This window comes from Paralichthys olivaceus, chromosome 15 (assembly GCF_024713975.1).
Source record: "Paralichthys olivaceus isolate ysfri-2021 chromosome 15, ASM2471397v2, whole genome shotgun sequence".
NCBI classification, from domain to species: domain Eukaryota; kingdom Metazoa; phylum Chordata; class Actinopteri; order Pleuronectiformes; family Paralichthyidae; genus Paralichthys; species Paralichthys olivaceus.
The window spans coordinates 17,311,528-17,327,111 of NC_091107.1; the positions used below are offsets into that span (position 1 = coordinate 17,311,528).

The window sequence follows — 15,584 nt, forward strand, 5'->3', positions numbered from 1 at the left end:
GAGGTTCCTGCTGCCTCACTCTGAGGCGCTCACTCAAAACAGAAATATCCAGTTCAAGTCGGTGTACATGCCTGGCAGCACTGCCCGTCTGTACAAGACATTTTTTAACATCCAGAACATATATAACAGTTTCATGTATGTAGTCATGACAACCACATCCTTAATGCTTCTATAAATGACACCTGCTAATGCCAGGACACACACATGCACGCACACATGCACTCAATTGCTCACTCAGTGCAACACATGCATCTGTCTCTAATTCTGCCTCATCCCACAGTTCACACTGTTACACACTCATTATGCCGGGCTCTTCCTTTTTCAGCACCCTCCACCGCGATAATTGTCTCAACTCCTTTCCCCTCTCTCCTACGTCTGTGCTCCCTATGTTGCCATGGAAACTGGCTACAACTGATGGGACTGAAACGTCACGATTGGCATGTACAATTGGCAGTGCACACACACACACACACACACAAATACCCACACACACAAACGCACATACAAACACCGACAAACACACATTTGCTCATTCATTAATATGCAAGGCACTCTAAGTTGTTGCATGTTATTATGGATGTACAGGTGTGCATACAGAGGAAAATCATAGGAGCAAATATTAAGGTCACACACTTAATAAGTAAACATGTAATTCAAGTTTAATGTCAAGTTTTTTTGGTAGAATAGAAGAGGCTGAGACATGCAAGGCACCACAAGCAAAACTGAACCATTTCATTCAAAAGCTCTGATTTAATTCTAAATGAAAAAGCCAAAAGAAAAAAGTTCTCAACTAAATTTCATATTTTTGTTGAAATGATGATGTTGTGATTGATGTTTTTCATCCCACAAATGAAAAGGCAGCAGATGTGCTTTCTTAAAAATGATTGTTTGTGTCCAAGATTGTGTCAAACCTGTTAACACTGGTGTTTTTATTTGTCGTCTGTCCGTGACTCATTCTAACTGTCAGCTCATCTATAAAAACATCCATCACTTTCCTTTGTAACTAAAGACCATCTCCAATTATCGAACTGATATATTTTTATATCAAACATTTTAGAAAATTGGACCCTGAAAATGCTCCAATTAAAACCAAATCAGTGCTATTATGTATTTACTGTGATGGAGAAAAACAAATAGTCTGTAGCTGTGCTGGTGTTTTTGTGAGACATGTAGTGGAAAATAAAGGTTGTTGCTATGTTATTAAATTCCTGTGGCTTTTTTAAGGCTATTTTTAAAGAAGTAGCAAGATTCAGGTGTAGTCAGACGGGTCCTTTAAAAAATAATTTAGAAATTAAATTTTAAAATGAAATCGCTCTATATATTTTATGAATGAGGCCCAGGGGATTTTGAGGTAACTGTGTCAGTGTCTGATTTTACTCCTGATCACAGAGAGCTGTAAAAGAATAGAGAATATCAAGGCCTTGTTTACAAAAACCTGCAGTTCAGTAGTATTCATTGACTTGTCATAGATAAATATACATATATCTATATATACTTTTGACAAGAATGTAACTGGCTACTCTAATGTGTGTAAAAGCCCAGTAGTAAAAATCCTGCTTCAGTAAATTTACAGAAGTTTACTTTCCACCATTTCTGGAAGCTGGTGAAAGGAGAAGAGTATAATGTAGACTTGATGCATCAAGGAGACCAGAAGGATCCCAATTTATCTTCCTCACCTTGCGTCACCCATTCTAACAGCACACCCATGAAAGGCAAGAATTACTGTCACTCTCTATGTTACATGTAGGTTTTTCAGATCCTATTGAATAGTGAAGTCTTAATATGCATCTATGGCCTGACCTTGGGCACTGCTTGCAGACAAAGGAGTATGTGTGGAATGAGACAGGCACTATTCTCCTAAAGGTGCTGTACAGATGTAATGTGTGAGGATGGACACAAATTCCTTCAGACTGGTTTGCTTGTCACAATATGAATGGAAATACAAATGGAATGTTAAAAGGAATTGTCTTTATTATTTACTGACTAAAGAAAATAACTGAACTCATATGAAAACTAGAGCGCTCAAAAGAACGGATACCTCCTCCATGTCCCAACAGTCCCCTTAAATTCAGTCAAGCTGCTTCAAATGACCCACTCTTATAATTGTGTGATCAGTTCCTGAAATGTCCCTGATCACACAATGTTAAAGACAATTCCTGCATCTGTCTCCTGATCCAGATCCACACGAAAATGTAATGGATTCTCCCCCTACGCATAAAACATCCTTCAGTTTCATGGTAATCTATTCTGTTGTTTTCAGCTTGCAAACACACAAGTAAACCAACTAACCAGCAAACAAGGGGACAGGATTGAAAACATAACCTTCTGTTGGTGGGAACATTAATATCACAATTTACCATGTATTTTTTCAGAGAGAATTCTAATGTACATACATATACATAAAACCTGTAAGGCTTATGTATTCATTTAGCATTAATCAGTCACCAAGCAGACGGACGTGGCATTATACAAGCAGAGCCCTAATTAGCTTGTAGCATATTGAAAAACAACACAAAATAGCTGGAGCGCTGTGTGGGCGAGGCCAGAGGGCAGCTGTACTGTAAATGGGTTTCAAAGGTGGAAAATGAGGGGTTGCAACTGCACAGAGCAGTTTAGTGCATGTTCAGAGAGCAATCATTTGCAGTGTACGGTAAATGTGGGGGGAAGTATGATTAGAAAGGTTCAGGATGGACAACGTTTTAAGACAAAACCTGCCCGTTACTAGAAAAAGGGTCAAAATGAGTTAGAAAAGGAACTCAGCATTTGAAAATAAACCACATGAACCCACATGCAGCAGTTCATCTTGGAACCTTTTCTTCTTGAGAACCTGTTCAAAAAACTATCCTCACAGTGATGCATCCAGACGCCCCACAGCTATACACAAAGTTCAGTTTTATACTTTTAGTGCCACTCGAAATTGAATTGAAGGCCAGACTCATAATGGAAATACACACAAAAGGTGTATAAAGAATAAAGAAATATACTTGTTCCGAGTGAAAACACATTCATGTCTGTCAGACTCCACTGTCCTGATCGCCATTGTCCTACGTTTAGAAGACTGATGCAGTGCAATTCATTCACTAATAGATCTCATGTAACCTTGTTCCTTTGGAGTCATTTATGCTGAACAGATTCAAAGCTGAAGTCTGACAGATGCTTGATGAACGTCTACTATGTGAATGGAGAGAAGATCCATTTGAACAGGATGAGAACAAAAGGTGGAGATGGTTGTTAAATGGAAGCCTAGCTTCAGATATCTTTACAGGCTAATAGCTGTCTGTCAAACTTGCATTTTTTTTTACATATTTAGTGTAAACTCAATATTTTAAACTCCCCATATTAATGTGATATTATTCTGTCTTCTCTACAACCCTCAGACAGCTTCAAATAAAAGCAATGAAGATGCATGATGCAAGTCACTTTTGTATTTGTTTATTTCAAATGTATTTCACAAATAACAATACACAAAAAGGAAGACAGTGTAAATAAACATGGTAAAATGAGGTGACCCAGTCATTTTGGAAAGAAAAAAAAGGCACTATTTACCTTTTTGGTTCAGTTTCATATGTTTGTTTAGTCATTGAAAGTACAAAAAGTAAATTCCAAATTATTTTCTTATTTAATTCCAGGACCTAACAAGGAAGGCATTGCAAGCCTTTTATGTTGGGATGCTTGAGCCTGAGAAAAACACAGAACAACAGAAGTGTAATGGAGACTGACTTTACCTTGTAGTGAATCACGTTGCTGTGAGGTCTCGAAGTGAAAATGCAAAGAATTAGAGGAAGTGATCTATCATTTTCTAACTGGGCCGCAGGCTTGCAGATGAGAGCAAACGAAAATTGTCAGCTCCCTGCATGTCCCCAGTAGCAGCACCGGTTATTACTTGTGTCCATTTATATGTAAATGGATTTAAAGTTACCACTGGGTTTATGCAGCTTTGCAGAATCACGAGGATATTGTGCGGTGGTTTTGGTCCCGTTCCAGCCGTCTGCTTTCTTTTTTCAGTAGATATAGGGGAAGATCCTGTAGGGGACGCGGTGACAGTAGGTGTCCCACGCTAGTCCATATTTGGTCCGGCACTGTCTCTCGTCCCGGTCCTCTCGGTGGATCAGCAGCACGGTGAAATATATGACGTAGAAGTAAGGTAGCAGATGTGAGAATCCTGAGGAAAAGAGAAACATGGACTTTAAGTAAGAACATACAACATATCAATGTCATATCAAACAGTAGAATGCCACTCAGTAGAGCACATCCCTCCAGCAAGGTTCCCTTTAAGTCAATCAAGCTGCACCAAAATTCACACACATATCAGTTCCTTAAATGGGCCTTATTTTTTTCATCAGGATCCATGAATTGTTCTCTGGGAAAATGGTGAAAATGTTGAAAAATAGCCAATCTCACAATGTAGCTGGATCTGCCCCCTGATCCGGATCTGCACCAAAATATGTCTACTTCCCAGACGCATACCAAATTTCCTGGCAAACTGTTCTGTAGTTTTTGTGTAATCTTTCTTAAAATCAAACATAAAACCAAATAACAAACTGACGGGTGAAAACATAACCTCCTTGGCAGAGGTAAAAACTATGAAATCTTTATTAACCATTCATGAAATCATGAATTTCAAATGATCATAAAAACAAAGAAAAACGAACCCATATTATTATTACACATACTCATCATACTACCATGGTAAATGATCTGTATTTGTATAGTACAGTTTGCCATTCACCCGTTCACACACACATTCATACACATGTGCACCACTCTCTCTATCTCACACCACTTACACACTGCTGGCAGATTGGGGTATAGTGTCTTGCAAAGGAGACTTTTGGACCCAGATCTGAGGAGCCAGGGCTTGAACCACTGACTTCCTGGTTATTGGACGACCTGCTCAACCTTCAGGTGCTTTTATTGTCCCAACTCAGTCTTCTTGTAGTCCTGTCGCCTGATGCCAGAAGTACCTGCTGTAACTCGGGACCCTGTACATGACAGCAGTACCTACATTTTTCTTTTATTATTCCAGCTTTTGCCCGATGACTTTGAAACTATGTTAACAATTAATCATTGTTATTCTGTCTGTGTGTTATTTTTATTTCATTTTTTAATCTCTGCTGCTGGCTTGTGACTGGATAGAAGAGAAGGAGGGTGGGAGGGGGTGTATACACACGACTTGTGATTTTCTTAATTTTGATTAATTGCAAAACTTAATATAAATAATTTATAAAAAAGGAAAAACAAACTAACTTTTTATTTTACTGTTGACATCAATGTTCGTATGTGAATTAAAGAGAACATCCTCCTCTACAAATGTCTTTGCTTTAAAAATGCAGTTGAATACAAGCGCAGCACAGTCAGTACCAGTGAGATAAAGCTCATAATGTTCTTTGAGACTGTGTGTTCGCAGTGTGTTCGAGCAAATATCTTCTCGTCTTTCTCTCACTGTTTCTGCGATCAGGGTTTACATTCGGCCACTGTTCCTTTTGCCAGAGCAGCTTGCATCTGTCGGAAATAACAAAAAATGCCATCACTAATTCTTTTTCTCTTGTTCATTTGAGTGCATAATTTAGCAGTTTCAGCCAGAAACTGCTGTACATCTCAATTACAAAGGCGGCTACACAAGTGACTCACTTCAAGTTGAATACCAATGAGCACATTGTGTCAGCTGAGACAAAAGTCTGACAGTCACCATTATGAGGAAGTTTTCAAGGGAACATAAGGCAGTTTGCGGAGGATCAAAGTGAGACTGTTGCTGCCTTCGCTTCTCCTGCATCAGTATTGAACAGTATAATTACATGATGAGGACAGGAAGGGAATCATAATTACTAATGCTGGGTCCATACACCGCTTCTCTGATATACAGCCTCTACTATCCGAAACTGTATAATATAGTTTTATAGTTTTAGTATTGATATGAGAAGCTGACTTTTCAGATGAATCATCTTCTTCTTGATTTTCTTGTTTTTACTGCAGGGCTACAGGATCGTATTTCTAAGTTGTTTCAGCGTGGCTGCATAAATAAAAATCCTATTAATTTCTAAATAGAGATTTGGATGATCAGCCATAATGTTGTAACCATCCAATGTGAACTTACCACAAACTACAAGACTGTGAAACAAAGTTATATGCTCCTGTAGAAGCCACAAGTTTGTATTTCAACTGTGTCTTAAGTAAAACCTTTTATTCACGACGTCAAGGAGAAACACGACTAATTCTCAGGTGTCATAGCGTTGTCTTTGATTGGCGGAGCTCGCTGTTCCATGGAAATGTTTTCCACAACTGAGAAAATCACTTCAGCTACAATTGGTTCGTTCACTGTTACATGAAGTTTACCACAGAGTGACCGTGGTCATTTTGCTGCTGTTTTTAAGAGATGAGAAAAAAGTCCAAGGGTAGAAAATCACTACAAAATGGTTCAATTCAAGAAAAAGAGCTGGAAGTTGGACCTTTGCAATGGTTTATGGGATGCATGCTTCCTTCACTCTAAAATAATTATGTGCACAGTCTTGAACCTTAAACCTTTTTCCATTTTCCAATATTTGTTATGTTTTATGGGCCTGGTTCCAGACTTAAAATTCTTTATAAGGATTTGAAGAAACATCAATGGAGAAATTTACTTCTGGAACCAGACCCGTACTAATAGTGGGCAGTCACTGTTGCATGCTCTTCTTAAAAGGTGTTACAGCCCAATTTAACTGCAGGCGGAGGTCGATCTGCAGTGATCTATATTTCAAACATAAATCTGCACCATTGCTTGAAAGATTATGTCACTGAAAACATCAACAAACATATCTAATGATGAGCATGGCTGGATGTGATTAATACTCAAGTATGACCTCATCCACATTTTCTAATGAAATCTCTCCAGGCTTGTCTTATGCCTGTGTGCCCAGCATGAGAAATGAGCCTCTCGAAGGCTTTTAAGCTGTCTTACCACATGGCAGGGACCACGCCAGGGCCATGAGGAGGTCACCAAGGTAATTGGGATGACGAACGAGACCCCACCAACCGGACACCAGCAGCCGCTTCCCTGTTGCCGTGGCGATGGTCTCCAGTCCTGCAGGGAGGAATTGCAGATTACCAAAAAAATTTACTACAACAGTTTATTGGCCCACTGGTGAGCAATATTAAATCCACAACCAAAAACCTCTGTGCCAGATTTGATTCATAACGAAGCCAGTGTCAATAACCGTATTAAATCTTGTTACTTTCACTGAAGAAATAAAGCAAAAATCAAATCAACTCTGTCCTGACCTAGAAAAGCTTCTCGTGCCTGCACTACTGCAATGCACTATTTACATGCACCAGTCAATACTCAGTGTCTCAGCTTCAGTAAGTGCAGAACACCGCTGCTCGAATTCAACCAACAACAAGCGTAGCACCCATTTCTCTCCAACTCTTGCCTCCCTTCATTGGCTTCAATTTAAAATTAATTTAAGTTCTGATTTTAACTGGTTAAGACAGATGTTTATTTTAGATTTTTTTTTACCTGCTATCTAATCTATTATGTTTCTTATTTGTTTTGTCAAGCTCTGTTCTGTGTTGATTTATTCTCCTGTATTTTGTAAAGCAATATGTTAATATAATAGCTATAGAAATAAATATTTAGTATTATTATTATTATTACTATTAAACTGCACATCTCCCTCAAAGTAAAAATGCACTTAATCTCTCCTTCACATGTACAGCATGAGAGGTGAGATACACTATTAGAAATAAGATTTTAAAAAAGAGTATATTTGAGCGTGTTTGTGATAATTTGGAAAACACAAGAAAATAACTGACTTGCAACACTTGGATGTGTAGGGTCTCGTCTGAACTGGTTCTTCTGCGAGTTGGATTTTCTGAAAATATAATATCCAATACCTGATGGCAAAGAGATAAATGTTAATATCACCATAGTCATGAAACTCAACATTTTACAGCCTTGTGAAAAGAAGCTGATTACCATTCAGTGCTATTATAACTGCGGCTTTAAACCAACTCAGGGTCTGTGGGTGCACGACCAGGAAGGCTGCCTGCAGGCCGTATGTGAAGGGAACCCAGCACAGATCTCCAAACACCAGCATGAAGCCAAAACCATCATGCACAATGTCCATGGTTGTCAGGACAGCCTCCTGTTAGAAGCACAATGAGATGAAGTCAAACTCATGTGATAACAGTACAAGTACAAAGATAAAAGAAGGATAAGTATCGCAGAGCTGTGTAATGGAGCCTTATTTCTAACTGGGAATGGACTTATGACACTGCCGAGCCATCACCTCATTCCACAGAGCGTCCGACACATACAGGAGCTGGAAACTGTTGACCAGTAACATGGCGAGGGAGGGGGACCCTCGAAGCTCCACCTCCTTCATCAGCATGCCCAGGTTAATGACGACCTAAAAGGAAGTGAAGATTGATCGTCACTAGTTCGACAGTGTGTTATCGTCTCCGCCAAAGAGGTTAGAGTCTGTTTGTTGGGCTGTTGGTTTGTGAGCAAGATGGAAAAAATGCAAAACGGTTTTCACAGAAGGATGTGGTATGTGTCAGGGAAGAACCTATTTAATTCATTTTAATTGAATTGATTTCTTTTTTCTTTTTTCACTTAACATTGCAAGACATGGGGGTGTTTGATGTTTTCACTGTTTTCCCAGGGTATTCAGGAATCCTGATTAAAAAGGCACATATAAGGAACTGATATCTATAATTGTGTGAAATATGGTGCAGGTTGATTGAATTTAATGGGACTGTTGAGCCTTGGCGACGGTATCTGTTCTACTCAGTGAGAATAATAAACATTTATTTGCAATGATAAATTGCTTATCAATTTATTTTCAGTCAACTAATTGACTTAGCAGCAGATCATTTCAGCTTTAGTGGCCATCTCTATTATTTTTTAAGGCAAAGTGACACATGATTAAAGTTACTATATTTTCTGTAATAAATAATTCTCTCTAATGTGTTTGTGGATTGAGAACACAATGTCCAAAGGCTACAATCATAAAAACACTGAACAACCATAACATGTACAGCTCATAAACAATACCAGGAACATTAAGGTCTACATGTGCATCACTGCATTGTGAAATATGGTTACTTCCACCAAGGAGAATATGTTTTCTTCTGCGTTTGTTCGTTTGCTAGCAGGATAACTACTCAAAAACTACTCAACGAATTTCCATGACATTTTGTGAAAGGATGGAACATAACCCAAGATAATATCCTTTAAATTCTGGGCTCGATCCAGATCAGGAGGTGGATCCAGGAATAAGTTTTGCAAACCATAACCCTGTGCGCAGGGTGACATGATGCTTATAGAAAAGTCACATGACACAGTCACCAACATCTTGAATATAAATGTAAATACACAAGACTATAACTGTAAAACTGTGTTCTTTAACATGAAGTTTATTTATATCCAAGAAATTCTATTTACTAATAACAATAATTCTTATGCAATCCATCATGTAATCTGGGGCTCTAAAAAAACCCTGCATGTTCATTATTTGGACGCCAGCAGCAATTGTAAAATGTCGAATGTTAAAAGTACATGGTTTGCAACAGTAAATTAAAATCTCCCACATACTGTCTGTAGCCAGTAGGTGGAGGCTTATTCTGTCCTCTCCTACGCACACAGCTTTAAAACATTCAGATGTGCAAAGATTTGACTGTAAATACAAAGAAACAAAAGAGAAACCTGCAACAAAGGACTCGTTAATTCTGCAGCATGACTCGATCCTTTTCTTTTTATGTTGCTTTTTGTGATTGAGATAAAGATGCTGTAATTCTTTTTAGAATTCTTATTTGTCTAACGTACATTTATTCTTATTTGTTCTGATGACTCAGAAAAAGATGATGCAGCACATTCCTGTGCTCCAACTAATCTCTAACTGTGTCTGGTCATCAGGGAGGAAACTCAGTGATTCTGACTGTGTCAAACTCACAGACCGCAAATTCTACAGTAGATGACCAGAGAGCAACATCGCCATCTGCTGGTTGTGTTTGGTTTGATAACGGTGATCACCATCTGTGTTGGTAAAAGGTGGAGTAATTGATTCTGGAGAAAGACTGTTGATATTGGAATTAAACAGAAACACAAATAAAGCCCTTTTCTTTAGTGCTGCTACAGAAGCTCCATCCTCCCAAAATACATGGATGCATATCGCCAAGGCTGACATCTGGATGAGCTGAGCAAAAGAGAAATACAACTGAATCCAGAGCATCAACTCCCTGAGGGTGGGATAGACTCAATATTGGGAAGCAATATCACTATATGATATTATTTTGTGTTGTTGGATTATTGTAAAATTTAATATCGTAAAATTATTTTATAATTTGCATCTGGTACAGCATATTGTATAGTGCTATACAGGTGGCAAATATGTTTAGCAGAGCTGTAGAAAGTGTGACAGTAAGAATAAATACATATCTAAGCCACAGTTTAAGATGAGTAGTTGCTTAGACTATTTATTGGAAAAAACTGTGAGTAATTTCAACAGTCACAATAACTTATACCCTACTGTTATTGATGCATGGAACAAGGAATTTAAAAAAGCACAAGGAAGAAAATAGCATGTCAGGTTTATATCTCTGAAGCTATTAAGATTGTTTCTTTATACTTTGGTACAAACAGCTAATTAGCTGTGAAAAGATTTATCTAGATAATTGTTGAATTAGTGTTTTGGAATTGTGTACTATACCTTTAAAATTATAAGCATCTAAGTTAGTAGGACTCGTAAATAAAGCAAATGATTATAACAACTACAGTATTTTTGTTTTAAGCAGCCCACTCCAAATGTCACAACAGATTTACATATTTCAGTATTTTTTTTAAATAGTAAATATAATATAAAAGGAAATGTCAGTAGGTAAATTAAGTCATGTTTTTGATTTAAAAGTTGTTAGAAGATAAAATCTGGTGCTCAGCAAATATTCTGTGTCAAATGTAAATGTGTTCCATTCAATGACATTTAATAAGACTGCTCTTGGCATTGGGACATTCATTAGTCTACTGATCTGTTCACTTGTGCAGGTCAAACTCACCCAGCCAATCAGCCCTGGTCTGAGCTCACAGAAATATTTAAGGTCAAAGTCTCCGATCCGAGGATTTAACTCCCGTCCGATGAAGAAATCATACAAGGGATTTCCTAAACAAAACAGAGAGATGAATATTTTAATAAATTCACAGGAGGATTTGAAATACAGTATAATTGTGCTCTTACAATGTCTGCAGATAAAGGGTGTGAATACAAAGTGGAAATGGAATTAATATCAGCTCTCAACAGGCATTATGTCAATTACTTTATCCCCTAAACCAGCAAACAGTTAATTAGCAATTAGCTGAAACTCACTTGCGGCAAGAAGGTTATGTTTTCATCTGCGTTTGTTTGTTTGTTTATATGAATGTCCGTTTGTCAGTCTAAAATAAGCAGAATTACGCAAAAACTACAAGACAGGTTAGCATGAAACTTGGTGGAAGGATGCAGTATGGGTAAGGAAAAAATCCATAAACCTTTGGTGCAGAACTGCATCGATTTCACATATAATGGATCATGTGCAATTTGGTTAAGATCCAAATGAAAAAGTGGATCTAGTGAATTTAACTGTTGAGGACAGGGGCGGTATGTGCTAACCATCCTGTATAATGTTGATCATCATTTGTTAAGTGTGTTGCTTGCAAATGTTAACATTTGCAAATTAGGACTAAACAATACAGCAGCAGCAGATGGGAATGTGGAAATTGGTCATTAAACAAAGGATTCTGCTAACATGGCAAAACATGCGAAACATCTTGTTACCATCCATCACTGGGTTTGTTTAGTTTGCTTCTCTTTCCTACATTACATGCATGTTGCATTTTCACATGTTAAATAATTTCATGTTATTTGAATTTTTTTCCTGTTTGACTTGATTTAATAACATGGTACTGAACAAGCCCTGCTTACTTAAAAGAGGCTGCTCACTTCATGCCTGCGGGCTCCTGTGGATCTTGGCCGTTACATAGTTACCCACAGGAATACCAAGATCCTTCACTGAACAATAGAACAGGCGTTTAGATGCACAGTGCATCACCGGTGGCTGTTTAAAATAGTATTTTAAGCTGGATTCTTTCTTCAGTGATGAAGCTCAGCGCTCACCTGTGTTGCCCCCCAAAGCGAGAGCATGGGAAGGCTCCCAAAAGGAGCGGATGTAGAGGTAGACGGAGAGCAGGAAGGACATGGCTACTGCGCTCACTGCCAGAGGCAACAGCAGCTCGAACAGATGCCCAAGAGGAGCCCCGAGCCCCAGAAACAACATCAGCAACACGCCGCTGACGCACAGGCCATGAAAACCTGAGAGAGACACACAAACAAAACTAAACATTGGAGCACCGGGGGAGAGAGGTAAGCCCACTGACACAGGCTGGTATTCAAACAAACAGGCAAAAGTTGGAAAAGGTGGGATTTCACATTGTGGAGCTAGAGTAAATTAAGCTCAAGGTCAGACAGTGTAAAGGTGAAACTAAAAGAGAAATATCTGAGTCTTCCTGAAAAAAAACAGCTGGTTTATATTTTTCGACAGTTGAAGTTTTACAAATGTGAACAAAGCATTTGCACATTGTGTACTATTCAAACATAGCTATACATTATTATAGCATTTATTATAATTTGACTTTACTGGACTACAGTACTCACATTAACTTGTCTCTTTAGTGATAAATACTAAACGACAAACTCCACTTTACCATTTATGGGATACTTGAGGCGTGTTCCATCCCTCAGCACTAATCCTTCAGACACCTGCAGGCATATGTGCTTATTATTAAAATTCAACCACAATTATTAGTTCATTTGTCACAGTATTCACTTAACGTTACATAGTCTAGGTTTAATGACTGTCGTTGTTAGATTTTAATAACAATTTAAACAACAATTAACATATTATCACAATTTCTGCAATATACAGCTGTAATGATGGACAATATTTTGTTATTTATTGGTATTAAAAATCACCCAAATCATACCCTCAAAAATCAACTTTTCAGCCCACGACTTCCAAAATGTAAATGAGACTACGATCTCCATCATATCAGTGGATGTTGATTTGAGCAAGTTCATAATCAATTCATCTACATGCACATGTTTAAATGTTTCCTGCTGCAACTGATGCCATCACTAGTCTGTTGTAGTCACCTCAGAGGTCATATGGGCACAAAGAAAATCAGAAGATTATTTGCATGATTTTATTTTGAATTTTCCCCTGTGCATTTTAGCTTTTGGAAAATATGATATTGAAATTTGTTTTTCAATGTATTGATTTCAGGAAATCATCTCACCACCCTCCTTCTGTGTTTCACAAACCCCCAGTGAGTCCTGTTTAGGTACCACTACTACAGACCACGGTTCACCAAATCACCAAAAGATGGTTTTAATTTAGGTTTAACCTTGATCCAGGCTGATTTATGTTATCTTACCTTTCCTAATGGCATCAAGTAGAGGAGGGCATGCAGAGCGATCCATCCCAGCAGAAGCAGGGGGGCCAGAGGGTCCCACAGCTCGTCACTGGAGGGGAGCAGAGGAGGCCATTGGAAGACAGAGGCTTCGGGGGATCGACTCATACAGATCAGGAACAGCACCGTCAATGGAAGAAAGATGGGAATGCATAAAGCACCTGGGAAGTGAACACATTAAAGTGAGATGACAGACTGGGTATGATTAGAACAGGTAGGAGGTATAGGCACTGAAGTTTAAAAACATGTGAAACAGAAACATATGGAGCACATCTGAACAATCTATAACATACATGTTGCAAATGTAGATTATTAACGGTGAATAACTAGAGCATCTCAAATGACTGTGTAATAGTAATGTGTAATCGTAGTAATTCTGCACTCACCTTTTGTAAACAGAAGTGAGAAGAACTGACGCATGCTATAAAACGTGGTGGTCATGGTAATGTAAAGGCAAAACGTCTTAATTAAAGTAAAAGTGGAGGAGGTGCTTGGGTGAGATGTCCCCGCTATGACTCACCCAGGGTTCCTCCAAATTCCCTCTCTGTGTCATGTGAGGATCTGTGTTTGGATGCTTGATTGTTGGGCCTCATCATTGGACTCCTGTGAAAAGACAGAGGCAGATGTATCTCAGTCAAAAAGAATGAGAATTAAAGACCAAATAAATACCAGTATAATGTTGAGTTGTTAAAACAGGAAAAAAGATAGTTACGTACATTTTCTACAACTAATATCAAAAATGATGCATTTGTATAATCTGCAGTAAAAAAGTGCCTATACACATCATCTTGTCTTGTGCAACTTATGTTATATATAAGTGTAATGCTTTGTTTACATCTCCTAACTGAGTACTGGCCTCTTCATAAATTAACATCCTTGTTAACAGCAGAGCTGCAGCCCCACAGTATTTGATCTTTAAACATTTTACTTGCAACTGTCTTCAAAATTTATTCAACAGCCATAGTTAGCAGTGACTTAGTTATAATCATCTCATATACTGATTTCAAGTTCGCCCGCATTACAGAATGTATGGCAAATGCATGTAGTCCATGATATGGAGCGAGCCAATCTTTTATGCTACTGTAAAATCCCTTTATTCCATAATTTCTGACAAAGGTTGTCAAAAGATGTCCTCAGGACCATCCTGACTGTTCACTCACTCAGTATCAAGCATATTTACTGTATCATTTTGGAGAAATTCAGCCTCAAAGTTCATTATTTTTAGTTGAAAAAGGCATTATGCCCTTTATTTACTCTACTGTAAAATCCATTTGATCCATCATTTCTGACAAAGATTGATACACTTGAAATCAGGACCATCCTGACTGTTCACTCACTCAGCACAAGTATATTTACTGTATCATTTTGGAGAAATTCAGCCTCAAAGTTGTATACGTATTGGGACTTTTACTTCTGATACAGAGTGCAGTTGCTTGCGGTACTTTTACTGTGATATAATTCATGATGAGGACTTTTCACGCATCCTTGGAAGCAGCCAAGAAAAGTCCAGAGACTTCACATGGATCAAGGACCTTCTACATGTACTGGATCACACTATGAGGAATATTACATGTGCATACTAATGTTATATCATCGCGACAGCTGTCTCAATACGTCCAAAGTTCAGAGCATTTCTGTTCAACTTCCCCCGGTGATGCAGAGCTGATCCAAGAGCAGTAAACAAACACACACTGTGCAGTAACACGAGTGCAGAGAGGAAACTGCTGCTTACATTAAAACACAGAAAATAAATGGGACATCTTACCGGTGAGTAACGTGGAGCTGCAGGTAGAAGAGTAGTAACTCTGACATCCATCCATCCAGCAGCCTGCACATGGAAACGCCCCCGACGTACGATTTGTTTCAGCAGGAAATCGCCTTTCAGCCAATCAGATTGCTCCGTGGTCATCAGAAGAGGGTGGAGAGAAGAGGGTTCAGCCAATCAGATGAGGTGTTCAGGTGGCGACAGTGCGCTGCACACTACGTTGGGAGAGGGCTGGGGCTGGTTGTGAAACACCTGAATATCATGAGTTGTTTTATTAGAAATATTAGAAATACTTGAAATTCTATTCTTACTATGTTTTCTTTTACTTTGAGACTCATGCAGACTTGT

At 38.4% G+C, this 15,584-nt stretch overlaps 1 protein-coding gene across 1 annotated transcript; it reads right to left on the minus strand.

Moving 5' to 3' along the window:
• Positions 1-3,416: 3,416 nt before the first annotated feature.
• tm7sf2 (transmembrane 7 superfamily member 2) lies at positions 3,417-15,370 on the minus strand. The gene is made up of 11 exons (XM_020085558.2): positions 15,237-15,370; positions 13,992-14,074; positions 13,436-13,632; positions 12,707-12,761; positions 12,120-12,314; positions 11,026-11,129; positions 8,262-8,381; positions 7,949-8,117; positions 7,786-7,866; positions 6,935-7,057; positions 3,417-4,162 (listed from the first exon to the last, which is right to left on the minus strand). Exons 1-11 carry the CDS (start codon positions 15,305-15,307, stop codon positions 4,002-4,004), a joined length of 1,359 nt encoding a protein of 452 aa, XP_019941117.2. The 5' UTR covers positions 15,308-15,370; the 3' UTR covers positions 3,417-4,001.
• Positions 15,371-15,584: the final 214 nt, after the last annotated feature.